The sequence below is a fragment of the Crocodylus siamensis genome, chromosome 4, assembly GCF_052110815.1.
Source record: "Crocodylus siamensis isolate JL-2025a chromosome 4, ASM5211081v1, whole genome shotgun sequence".
Classification (NCBI taxonomy): domain Eukaryota; kingdom Metazoa; phylum Chordata; order Crocodylia; family Crocodylidae; genus Crocodylus; species Crocodylus siamensis.
In genome coordinates, this window is record NC_143398.1 from 159,786,399 (window position 1) to 159,798,843 (window position 12,445).

General features: G+C 46.4%; 1 protein-coding gene across 1 annotated transcript in view; it reads left to right on the plus strand.

The window, feature by feature from the left end:
* The window catches only part of PIP4K2B (phosphatidylinositol-5-phosphate 4-kinase type 2 beta), a 38,842-nt gene that overhangs the window by 4,042 nt on the left and 22,355 nt on the right, over positions 1-12,445 (plus strand). Inside the window, exons 2-3 of the mRNA XM_090044561.1 lie at positions 8,818-8,915; positions 11,907-12,003. Of these exons, the coding sequence (XP_089900687.1) occupies positions 8,818-8,915; positions 11,907-12,003 (195 nt within the window). The remainder of the gene's footprint in view (positions 1-8,817; positions 8,916-11,906; positions 12,004-12,445) is intronic.

The window sequence follows — 12,445 nt, forward strand, 5'->3', positions numbered from 1 at the left end:
TCATTTCTGAAGCACAGTTTCGAAGGATGAATTCCTTGGCTATGAAATCGGTGAGACCCTGCCTGTGGGAGAAGTCCTTCTGGGAGCGTCAGAATTCATTGACACAATCAAGATTGCAAGGACACGCCAAAAGGGTTCTGTCAAAAAGAGTTGTCAGGGACTGATCAGACAAACAATGCCTTTATGCAAGCCATCTCCTGTAGCCAAGAAATACCCTCGGGTTCATTTACTCAGTCTGGCAACGGTTTGGTTCTGCCTTATGTTTGAACAGGCTTGTTCGCAGCTGGTGTGAATACAGTGTGTGGTGGGTCTGGAGAAGATCAAGAGTGGCTGATTTGTTTGTAGGTGTTGTTAATGCACGAACAGGTTTAAACAAGAAGCCTGCCTTTGTCCAGTGCTGGCTGTCTTGATCCGCGGCTGAATCAAGTGCGTCTGCCAGATGTGAATTATGATATGGTACCTTAGTAGTTCCCAGCCACATGCAGACAGGAATGAAGTGCACTTGGCTTCTGAGGCTTGAACCAGGAAGCTGGTTCTGTACCTCAGTAACATGTAAAACTTCAGAAAGGAGAAGTGGGTGGAGCCAAAAAGGTTCAGACACTCAGGTTGCAAATAGCTTGCAAGCTGCTGAGTTGTGTTTGAAGAACAGGTCATAGCTGAGGACTGGGTTTTTGAAGATGCTGTTGTCATGGCTTTAGGAGAACAACAGAAAATTCAGGTTCTTATTACTGGGTGTTCATATAGTGTCCCTCTTTCATTGTGTATGTGGACATAGCTAGATGAGATTAGAAGTAGGCATTCAATTGTGATGGTTTGGGGTGGGAGGGGTTAGCTACACTTGACTGAGCAACAGTATTGTATGCAGCTGGTGAGACTAGTGTAGTTACAAGGTGCTAGTTAGGCTGTGGGGTAGGATCCTAGTGTTTACCTATGGAGTTGGAGTGTGATGCTGGGGTGTGTCTGCTTTTGTTATTATACATTGGACAGCTGTGTTTGTGTTGATTATGTCAACTTGTTTAGGTGATGATCTATCAACCAGAGCTTGTGGCTGTGTGGGAACATGGTGGCAAAAATGGCTTCTGGAAGCAAGTGTACCTCTGTCAAAATGGGCAGATCTCTTGCACTGTGCTTGTGACAACCCCCCAGTTCCACAATTTTCCTGTGCTGATTGAAGCTCCCAGAGCTGGAGCGATGTGTGCCCAACCAGGGCAGAGGGCAGCTGTTTGGTATTCAACCCAAGAAGCAGTAATTTGGCTTTGCAGCTGCCTTTCCCATCTCTGCATCGCTGCTTTTGGCATTGCTATATAAATTCTGGCCAAAAGTGCATCTGCCAAATGGTGTGTTTTGAAACCGATGAACTCAGACATGCCTATATCTGTCACTTCACTGCTATATTCTGTGTCTGCAGTTGACATTTAGGAAGTGCTGCAAAAGGGAACGTGACTGGCCTTGATGCTGGCGATCAGTGGATCTCAACTTCATTATAATTGCTGTGACCTGGAAACTCTGAGATACTGAGAGAAGCGAAGGGACAGTATTAGGGCATCAGTGTCAGACTTGGGAGACCTGGATTTAGCTCTTTGCTCTGCCATTGAGGAGGTATCGAATGACCTTGGGTGAGTCAGCCACCCTGTGCCTCTGTTCTCCCACCTGTAAAAGATGTTCCCATCAAAACATGCAAGTTCTTTCAAGTTAGGCCAGACTGAGGGAAACCTCCAAGGAAAACCCAAGGTACTTCAGGAAGAGATGTATCCATTTTCACTGGGAGATGCCATTCTTCCTGCAGTGTGCCAGGGTGAAGCCACCTCTGGGATGAGATGTAGAGGCTAGCCCTTGATTGCTTATGGTTATGAAGAACCCGACAGTGTTTTTATTCTCCTGCGTACCAGTCCTGGAGTGCTGTGTCCAGCTGTGGACACCATGCTCCAGGAAAGACATGGAGAAGTCCAAAAGAGTTCAGAGACACCAAGGAAAGCAATTGGAGGCCTAGGAAATAGGACATGCAGGGAAAAATTGGAAAGTTTGGGCCCCTTTAGTTTGGAGAAGAAGGGGGTAGGGCTTTGTTTGAAAAAGGCCAGTGTCCAGTTGTTCTCTATAGCCACAAGGGACAGGACAAAAAGTAATGAGCTGAAATTGCAACAACAGAGATTTAGGTTGGATATTAGGAAAAGCTGTTTCACTGGAACAGGTTCCCTCTGGAGGTGGTGGAGTCTCCATCACTGGAAGTTTAAGTGTGGATTAGACATGCTTGGCTTGGCTGGTTTGGACTGGGGTCTTCCTTTGAGCAGGATGTTGGACTAGATGGCCTCCTGAGGATCCTTTCAGCCCTTCCCCTCTTCCCTATTTTCTTTATACTTCTATAAGTGATTACTCTAATTCTCAAGCCAGTCCCCTGCCTCTCTGGTTTCATAATTATACAGTGCTACTTGCTTTTCCCCTAACCATTGGGCAGTATTTCTGTTGAGTGGCTGTTGTGTCACATTCCAGATGTGGTTTGTTCTTCTCCCCATTTATCTTTTACCTAGCTCCTTGGGGAGATGGATCATAAAACTTAACTAATGTTCAGAAAGCTTTTTTTTCATGTGCCTGGCTGAAAAGCACTGGAGGGGAACACAGTATTTTTATTTTTCTGAATTAATTCCTGCTGCAAAGAATCTTAGCAAGTAGGCTTAGATACTTCTGTCAGTTGGACCTTGTTAGTAAACAAATTGCATTTTCCCATCAATTTACTAATGGTAATTGCCACTTTGAGGCTAGAATCAGGTTTTGAAATAAAATTATGCTTGTCCTGTTTATTCTTAGACCAGCTGTCCCTGAACAGCGCAGATTATTGATGCGTCTTTTATTGACTAAGAAATCACCCTTGGTAGTAAAGATGAATTGCCCACTGTGAATAAACCTTGAATCCTATTGATTAGTGCTGCCCAGGAATTCAAATTCAAGGCCTGAGAGAAGAGGGCCAAACTGATGTATTTACAAAGTGGTAGAAGTGTTGTATGAAGGAGGCAATTGCAGATCCGAATTAGGGGTATTGCACTTATTTGAAGCGGGGTGAAACCACACAAGAAATGTTTTTCTCTTCTTTGCAGAGAATTATCTGTCTGATGTTGTCTAATGGAGATGGTGTCAAATGATTTGGCCTAAAATGTGACCTGTTTTTCAATTCTGTCAGCTGTCTTTCAGATTGGCAGGTATCCGATTTCGGCCAAGCTATCCATCATGGGGATGACAGGCATGCATCATCCTATTTTAATCTAAATTGTGTGGGGCAGCAAAGGGACTGGCCTGGCTAAATTAGCAGTGTTCTTTACCCAAACTCCCTCGCTATCCAGGCTCAGGGGAGAGTCCCTGGTTCCATTCAGGTCTTTTTTTGCTGCATTGTCTCATCTGGCAAGGGAATAGGAAGCTCAGAGGTGCCATAGAGAGGTATAATCGCCCACCCAGAGTAACAAATGTCAAGACTTTCCAAGGCCAGGTCACTTGCAGGTTCTCCAGGCTTTTAATACAGGCTGCAAACAAATAACTCAGAGGGGCCAATAGTGTGTGGATATTTTAAGGGGAAGGTGTGCATGAAAACCACAAGAGTGGCCCTATTGGGTCAGTGACAAGTCCATCTAGCCTAGTACCTTATGTGTCACTGTGGCAGAGAGCAGATGCTCAAGGGAAGAATATGTATGCAGGGCCCATCCAGACTGATCTGTCTCCTGTTCCTCTTCCCCATACAACTTCCAGCAGAAAGACCAGGTTTCTGCTCCTGAAGATCCTGTGGTCTAGATCAGTGGCTTCCAAACTCTTTGGATCAGTGGATCACTTTGTCTTTGATGTGTTACACCCTTATCAACCAACTTTCAACTGAAAGCACTGTGATGGCATGCATGGTCCAGTTCTGTTTGTGAACCACCTGCAGACCATGTACTGTGGCCCTGTGGGACGCTAGGAATCTCTACCATAGTCTGGACCCAGTGGTCTAGGCAGACCACACTGTGGCAGGGCTTCTGAAGCAACACATGTATTGGCAGGCAAACTGCAGCAAGTCTGTTTGGCAGCACTGGCTACCACAGGCACATCACTTCTGCTCCTCTGGTTTCTGCACTGGCTTCCTATGGGATAGAGAGGTCAGGGTCTTGGGTCCTTATCTTCCCAGTGCTCCGTGTTTTGGGCCCAGTGTTTCTAAATCTCCCCTGAAGCCTAGGATGCAGACTGTAGTCAACAGCCCTGTTCCTCTGGCACAAAGGAACATACTGCAATAAGAGTAAAGCTCCTCTGTATGGGAGATGGGGCTTTGTGGGGAGAAGCGTGTTCCAGACCAGGGAATGAATTCCCCCCCCAACCAAAAGGGGAAGATGTTGCAGATCCTACCTTCTGCTCCATGTTGAAGGGACATGTCTTTGTCCCTGCCTTGTCTCATGTAAATTAACACATTCAAGTATGTAACACATGCAAGGATGTAATATAGTCTCTGGTGTGTGCTCCTTCTCCCCTCCCCTAGGGAGAAGGTGAGAGGACAAATGCTTACCAGAGGTTAGTTGCCTCTTTGACGCGCTCCTGGAAGGAGCTCAGATGCTACAGTGATAAATGCGATAGGAGAGTGCAGAGTAGAATAGCCAGTCTTGGTAGATCCACTTGCATTCAAACAAGATCACCTAACACCTGCTGTAGCACTTATCTGACAGGACAGGGCATAGCAACCCCTTTGAAAGACATGTAGGCTGTGTCTAGATAAGTGCAGCTGTACAGTCTGCAGCACCACATACCGCACATTCAGGTGTTCTGCATGCTGCAAGGGGGGGGGCATTGACCCCAGGAGATCCTGGGGTCAAAAAAAACCCGCGTAAAAAAAATAATTGGAGCAGTGCACACAGGGACAGCGTGTGCCGCCCAAAACCAGAGCCTGGCCTGCTGGAGCCACGCTGGCTACCAGCCAGGCTTTGAGAAGCAGGATCGTTGCTGCTGCAGCCCCAGGATCTCAGGTAAGGCTGCTGGGGACAGCCCAATGCTGGCTCCAGCCTTCCCTACCCCACCTGGGGTAACTTGCTGCACACCAGAGGGTGCGTGGCACAGGTGTTCCCTGGGGACAGATAGCAGTGGCACAACATGTGCCGCTGCTTCTTGTCCTTAGGGAAACAAACATCTACTTGAGTAGATGTGGCTGTAGAGAGTTTGGCAGTAGAAGCTGGCTGTGCTGAAAACCAATGTTAATGGGCTCTGATTTAATTTTCCAGAAGCTGTGGACAGAGAAATGGACTTTTTTCACTCCTGTGGCTTTGAAAAGAAGATATAAATGGGGCAATTAGTTATTAGGGTAACAAGGAACAAAGGTTTTTCTAGTCAAAGTCTGGGATTTGGTATATTCCGTCCCAGACAGTGGAGCCCTGATAGGACAGATGTCTCTACTGCATATTGCACCATAGTGTAGGTCAGTGGTTCTCAACCTTTTTAGACTTGAGGCAGCCCTCAAAAATGCTGGCTGTTAGTTTTAAATTTTTTGGACTACAGAAGAATAATACATCAGTCTTTTTCTGTTGTAACAAGCTTGAAAAGACCACAACTATGGATTTTTATTTGAAATCCCTGGGTTTACATTGTGGATCATGTTTGCACGCTTAGCGGAGCTAATATTGTGTCACACCCTACAGAACCCTTGAAAGGATCTGAAGGCACCCCAGGGTGCTTTGTCACCCTCTTTGAGAATCACTAGTTTAGATGTACCTGAGCTAGCCTGTTTAGCTGAGATAGCTGTGCATATAAGCACCTAATCCCATTGTTCCTATGGAGTCCTATGTGATGCAAAGCCTCAGGCTAGTACCTAATTGCAGCACACCCACATGTTGCCTAATTAACAGTAGATCAGATCAAATCCCAAATGAAACCACACCCAGGCTAATGCTTCATTGCTGTTCTCAGCTGGGCACTGGGATCCAAAAGCTGATGGTGGTGTCTGCGGGGTGTAGCTGGTATAGGAGAAGGGGCTGCTGGAGGGGGATGTCTCACTTGGGTTTGAATGGGGCTGTTCCACTGTTCCTTGGAGTTTGGACTGTGCTTTGAACACTGAAGTTACCCCTATTGCTCACTGTTCTGGTCAGGCAGAAAGGTTGCGGCAGGTAACACACGTATGTTCTGGCATTGCCAGCAGCCTAAGTAGGAACCAGGAGATACAAAGACCATCCCTTTTTGTCTCCTACCAACAAGTGGTTCATACGGACTGTTTTAGCAGTCTTTAGATTCCACTACCCTGCCCCCAGCCACTGGCTCTGGATACTTCTGCATTTTGAAGATCATAATGCTGCCTCTGGCATTCTTCCTTCAGATCCAGAACAAGCAGCTAATGGCTTGTCTGCTGCCTTATCACTGCACAGGATGGGGAAACAAGGTGCCGGGGGAGGCTGAGAACAGGCTTGTCTGAGGAGCAGGCTTTAGTGCTTCCCTCCTCCTAGACAGGAATAACTTAGCAGCTGTGAGCAGCACCTCTTGTTAATGCAGAATTAACAGCGCTTCCCTTCCCCCCCTTCCCCCACCACCCACCTCAATCACTATAAAGGGATTATGTGATGTGGTTCTAGAGAGATGGACCCAAAGCCCTGTTTCCCACCCTGCTTTTACTTTGCATCTCTCGGTAGCTGCATTATACAGGATCCAGCCTTGTGCAGATGCTGTGAGTATCGGCCTCCTCACTCCATTGCCATTTACAAGGGATAAGCAGCACGTAACATTACTTATTCATTCATCTGTATGACATCCTTCATCTCTGACAAAGCACTTATCAGAGGATGGTACCAACTTCTGTGGCTGCTACAAAGTAAACACTGGGTTGGGCTTCAGAGCACCTGCTTCGTTCATTTTAGTTTCCATAACCATACAATAGCCTTTTTCTTTGCCTTACTGTTGGTTTCCAGGTTAGTTTCTCTTGCAGTGCTTTCCTCTATATTGTGTTTCAGTGAAGATGCAATCTAATGATTGTAGCAGCCCATTTCCTCACAGGAAGTATTTTTCCTTTGGCAAAAAGGGCAAAAGAGATGCAGAATAATATCTGCTTGTTCAGTGATTAGATAGGATTTGAAGGTATATTGATGCTTTCCTGGCTGTCACTAAACCTTGAATCTGTGAATCTCCATTTTTCTTCCTTTTTTGCAAACCATAAACTAAGCCTTGCAACCTTCCTCTGAGGTGGTAGGTGACACCTTACAGACTAGTTGGTTCAGAGAAGCATGGGCTTTTCAAGGCAACAGCCTGTTCTGTCAGATGCTATAGAAGGGCAGGCCAAGGAATGATTGCACACATCCAGAAGTGGATCCAGAGGGAGTGTGGCAGCGTGGTTGTACCCCTCTTCGGACTGTGTCATGTGAGCTCTCAGTGCAGGGTCTGCCAGGAGTCATGGCTTTCATGCTGCTCTGGAGCCCAGCAGGTGAGTGCTGCCTCTGCCATGCCACTCAGTGGGGTGGGTGAGAGGGAGGAGGAGCAGCAGCATTGATGCTCTGGGTTCTGAAGATGCATAAAAGTAAGGGCTGTGGTTGGACCCTTCCTTGATCAGCTGGAGAGCTCACAGCTCATGCAGAGCTCTGACAGGAGCTCATGCTGACAGGACAGTGAGCTCTGAACTTTCTGTGCACAGCCAAAGGGGAGCACACTGGCCCCCATGCCTCATGCATGGATGTGCTACTGCACACACTCGCAGTTTACACATGGTGAATCAGAGATGCATAAAAGGCTAAGAGACTTGGCCAAGGTCTTATAGTCAGATGATCAGTCTGAAGTCTGTACAGGCAAACGGCAGACTCCCTGCCCAGTGCTGTGACTACAAAGGCTGCTTCTCTCAGGTGTTGCCTGGTCATAGCAGCTGCATTGTAAAAATCCTAGTAACTGCTCTGCAGTGGAATAGCTTCCTCTTTTAACCATAGTTGTGACTAATGTGCATTCCAAATTCATTAACAGAGGTTGGATCTGCCTTTGTACAAGCAAACTTGCTTTTTTTGGCCAAGCTGGGGGTGGAGCACTGCGTGAGAAAAGAAAAAAGGCCATGGCGCATTTCTGGGAACAGCAGGGTTTTGATGCTTCCCATTGCTAAGTCAGTTCTTTTAGGGTGTAGCTGCTGTGTAGGGCCTGCATATTTACTACAGTCTCTTTCAGCACTTGGTGCTGCAGTCTGAGTTTTCACACGTGGCTTTCTGTAAAGTAGCAATTCCACAGTGTGGCAGCTGAGTGCTCAGTTGTCTGTTTCTATATATTCCTGCTGTTGCCACACATTTTAACAAGGAACAAGAAGAGGGAGAGATAGCAGAGTGATTCATTCCCTTAGGGAGTGTGGAGGGGTAAGAACTACAGCAGACAGGCAGAGAAAGAGACAGCATCCCTGAGGCAGCAGTATGGTTAGGAAGAAGCAGTTCAGAACCTCTTTTGCTCTGTGCCCTCGAGTCAAAGGTGTTGGTCACTCATGATTTGTAATAGTGAGACCTGGTTACAGAGTCAGTGTTTGTACTGAAGAGATGTTATTTTAACACAGGGCAAAATTTGTATTCTGATATCATTTGGGTGGTCTCAGGAGAAGGGTAGCACACTATAGATGGCTTAAAAGAACACAAGGCATGGACCAACTGAAGATGTACTTGCCACATCATCGATTAAGATGCCTTTTTTTAACTAGGGACACAACAGCACTTTCTGTATCTGACTAGCACAGAAACATGCCCTCCAGATTTAACGAATCACCTTCTGTCTTTTTCAACACTGCTCATCACTTCCTGAGGTCAAAAATAAGACATGGATGATAACTGCAAGGAGACATCATTCAGGGGTTGAATGTTGTTTTCCATTCTCTTTCAGATCAATGAGTTAAGCAACGTTCCTGTCCCTGTGATGCTAATGCCAGATGACTTTAAAGCCTACAGTAAGATTAAGGTGGACAATCATCTGTTCAACAAGTAAGTCAGTGCAGTGTCACCTCTTGCTTATGCATTTTGTCTGTTTAAAAAAAAAAAAAAAGCCTTTTGCTCTAGGTCAAGTTTTGCAGATGGGGACCCGGTAAGCTCCTTCCCATGCACAGAGCATCCCTCATGATTAGATAAATGCCCATGTAAGGGAGATGCCCAGACTGCAAAGCAAGAAAACAGGTATTTTGTCCATCAGTACCACACTGTCCTGTGGTCTAGCTTCTGTAACTGAAGCATGGCAACACCAGAGGTGAAATTAGTGCTGTCTTAGAGCAAAGTTGTATCTATGAGCATAGATGTATATATTCATTACATCTATATCCAGTCATGTTTTAGTGCTTATGAAGGGCCATCAATCTAGCTTCTTGAGACCAAAGTTCAGTATTGATTCTGATTGAGTACACCAATAGCAACGACAATACATCATGCTAACCACCTCCCACTTGTAATAGCACCCTATCAGCTAGCCTCTAAGCTGCCCTTGGGAAACCAGATCTGAGGGTGTTTGCGTGTTGGTGTCAAGGGAAGGTCATTTTTCCATGGTCCATTTGGTTCTTTGCTGAGACTGGTGATGGAGGTAGAGGCTTTTTAGCCTATGCCCTTCTTTTTTAGGAACTGGGCTGAGGATATTAGGTTGGAAGCCCTTTGAATCAATATTTCTTATTGATGTGGGGAGTAGCAGTCTGCTGCCTGGCTGTCTATAACCTAGACTCATAGGGTTGGATAGGATCTGAAGCATCATCTAGGCCAGCCCTGTGCATAATGTGATGTTCTTAAACCGTGCCAGAGAGAGGCTGATCCAGCCTCTTCTTGAAAACCTCCAGCAAAGGATGTTTCATAATGCAGTACTGATCTATACCACTTGTGCATTACATGCACCTTTTCTTTAGATAAGAGTTCTCACCTCATCTCTATGATCTACCTTTGAGAGCAGAAGTGTTACTCCAAGGTTCATCTCTCCTACATAGCCACTGCTTTCTTCCTCCCTTCCCCACAAATTCCATTTTTCATTGCAGCCTTTCACTGCACAGGCTCTTCTTGTTCTGTGTGTGTCTAGCATGCCAAAAAGCAAAGCTAAAAGGCTCCAGCTGTCTCCAGAAAGGACCATCTCTCCTGCTTCTTCCTCAGTGGGGAAGTTGCTTTGGGGTAGAGTAAATTTGGTAGCTTTAATTGCAAGAGAGGACTTTAAAAGGGCATCTCATGTTTACACCATAAGACAGTAGGGGGGCCAACCTTGCTTTGGTAGTCATGTCATAGATTAAACCCCATGCCCTCCACAAGTGCTATTCCAACCCCCTCCCTTGCCTGATCTACTGCTCTTTATGTTGTGTCTTTGGCCTGTGCTTCTTTCTGTTCTGCTGCTTTTCTTTCTGCTTCCTGATGTGTCTGCCACTATACTTCCTGCCCCCTCCCCAGTTGGCTGTACAGTAGAATTAAAGCCAATACACAGGCGTCCCATGCTACTTGTGTGTACAAGTTGGCAATCCTCAAAAAGAAGAAAGGCCGCAGCTGATTCATCTGCTTGCCTCTTGACATTTAATTCCAAGTCTGGAAGGTCTAATCCAGGGCTGTACAACTTCTTCATGACCAGGAGCTGCACCAGCAGGGGTCATGTCCACCTCTTTCCACCCTACTGCCTCACCTGCAAAGCTCCCCTGCCCCTGTGGATGGGCAGCATGCCTTGACCATTTATTTCACTGGGCTGGCTGGTGTGTCCCCCCCCAACTTTGGCTGTGCGTTCTCCTGGTGCACCATGCCCTGGCTACCCCAGCACTGCAGGCTGCCCTGCCCTGCCCTGCCCTACCCTGGCTGGAGCAGTGAATGGAACAGCAGTTAAGGGGAGTCTATGCCATAGATTAACCTCTTGCAGACTGCACGTGGCCCACAGGCCACCAGCTGGGCAGCTCTGATCTAATCCAAATTCAGGGAACCTCTTCCCCCAGCTCTCTGTCTTAAACAATAACACCACGTCTCAGGGTGTAGCTAAATTATCCAGCAGAACAGTAGCAGTAGTGAGAGAGGAAAGGGAGAAATTATTTTGTCAGATCTGGGCTCAGAGTCAGGGGAGAATCCTTCTTTCAGCCTGTTAAACAGTACAAATGACGCTTGCCCAAGTTAGCCTGCAGGGATCCTCTATGGCTTCTTAAGGATTGGCTTGTACTGTGTGTTCCTTTGCTACAAAGCCTTTGCTTTGGGGTTAAGGAGGCATTACAGCCTTGTGGCAAGAGCATTGGAAATAGAAGCCAAAAACCTGAGTCAGGTCCTGGCTCTGATTTTTTTTCCTCATGCCGTGGGCAAGCTGTGGCTCTTCACCTCTGTTTCCTTATTGAGTCGGGGGTGGAGAGACTGGGGGAGGGATAATGCCTTTATTCTTGCTTGAATGCACCTCAAGAACTTGGAATGCAAAGGGTTCCGTGTGGGCAATGTGTTTGGAAATGCCATGATGTACTTGAAGTGGTCTCTGAATTTTTGTGCAAGGCTCTTCAGTCATTTCATACGCTGTCCCTGTGTGTATTTAGCAGGATTGGATCTGTTAAGACAGTCTTGTGAGCACAGATGACTTACCTTCAGCTAGGCAGTTAGTCTAATAAAAGATATTGCCTATATTTATTTAAGCTGTTTTAATCATTGATCCCCAAAAAAGCACATTGCTGTAAATCTATACCGTGCCTTACAAACAGCTAATAGGACATGCTTCCTACTCCAAAGAGCTTGCAAGCCAATTGCTTGATCTTACAAATGTTCAAATGCATGGGGCTGTCAATGTAGTAAAAGTGAGCACATAAGCATTAGCAGGATTGGGCTGTTGGGCAACACGTTATGATGATTCTGGAAAGCGTGAAGCACAAGGTTGGACGGGAGTGGGGAAAGGATTAGGGCTGAGTTGATTCTAGGACTCACAGTGATGCAGGGAGGGCTTAGAGAGCTAGTGTGTGAAGCATTGTTGGTTCCACAGGTATGACATCTGCTTCTTTGTCCTAGGGAAAACCTGCCAAGTCGCTTCAAATTTAAGGAGTACTGCCCACTGGTGTTCCGAAATCTCCGGGAAAGATTTGGGATTGATGATCAAGATTACCAGGTAAACTCAAAATGAAGAGATTTTCAGATATCTTAAATTGTTCCATGATGTTTATATTAACTCTCCTACATGTGTGACCCTAGTGTCTAAGTACAAAATCAGGTCCCCTGCCAGGTGCTGTACAAACTCAAATCAAAGAGCAGGTACCTGCCCCAGAGAGATTACAATCTCAGCATAACCCAAGAGATGCTAGGTGGCTGCAGATACACAAGAGTACAGGGAAGCAATGAGCTGGTGTTGAATGTGCGCCATGGGCATGTTTGCGAATTCCAGGTGCCTCTTCTACAAAGTGCTATGTGCCATGTGATGATTTTTGTATTAGGGTTTTATCGAGGTGTTTTCTGTCTGTGGTATCCCTGGAATGGTAGTTGTGACCATTCCCAATCTGGCTCAGTTCTTGGGGTCAGGAAGGGGGAGAGGCATGTGCCCAGTGGGTTGGCAG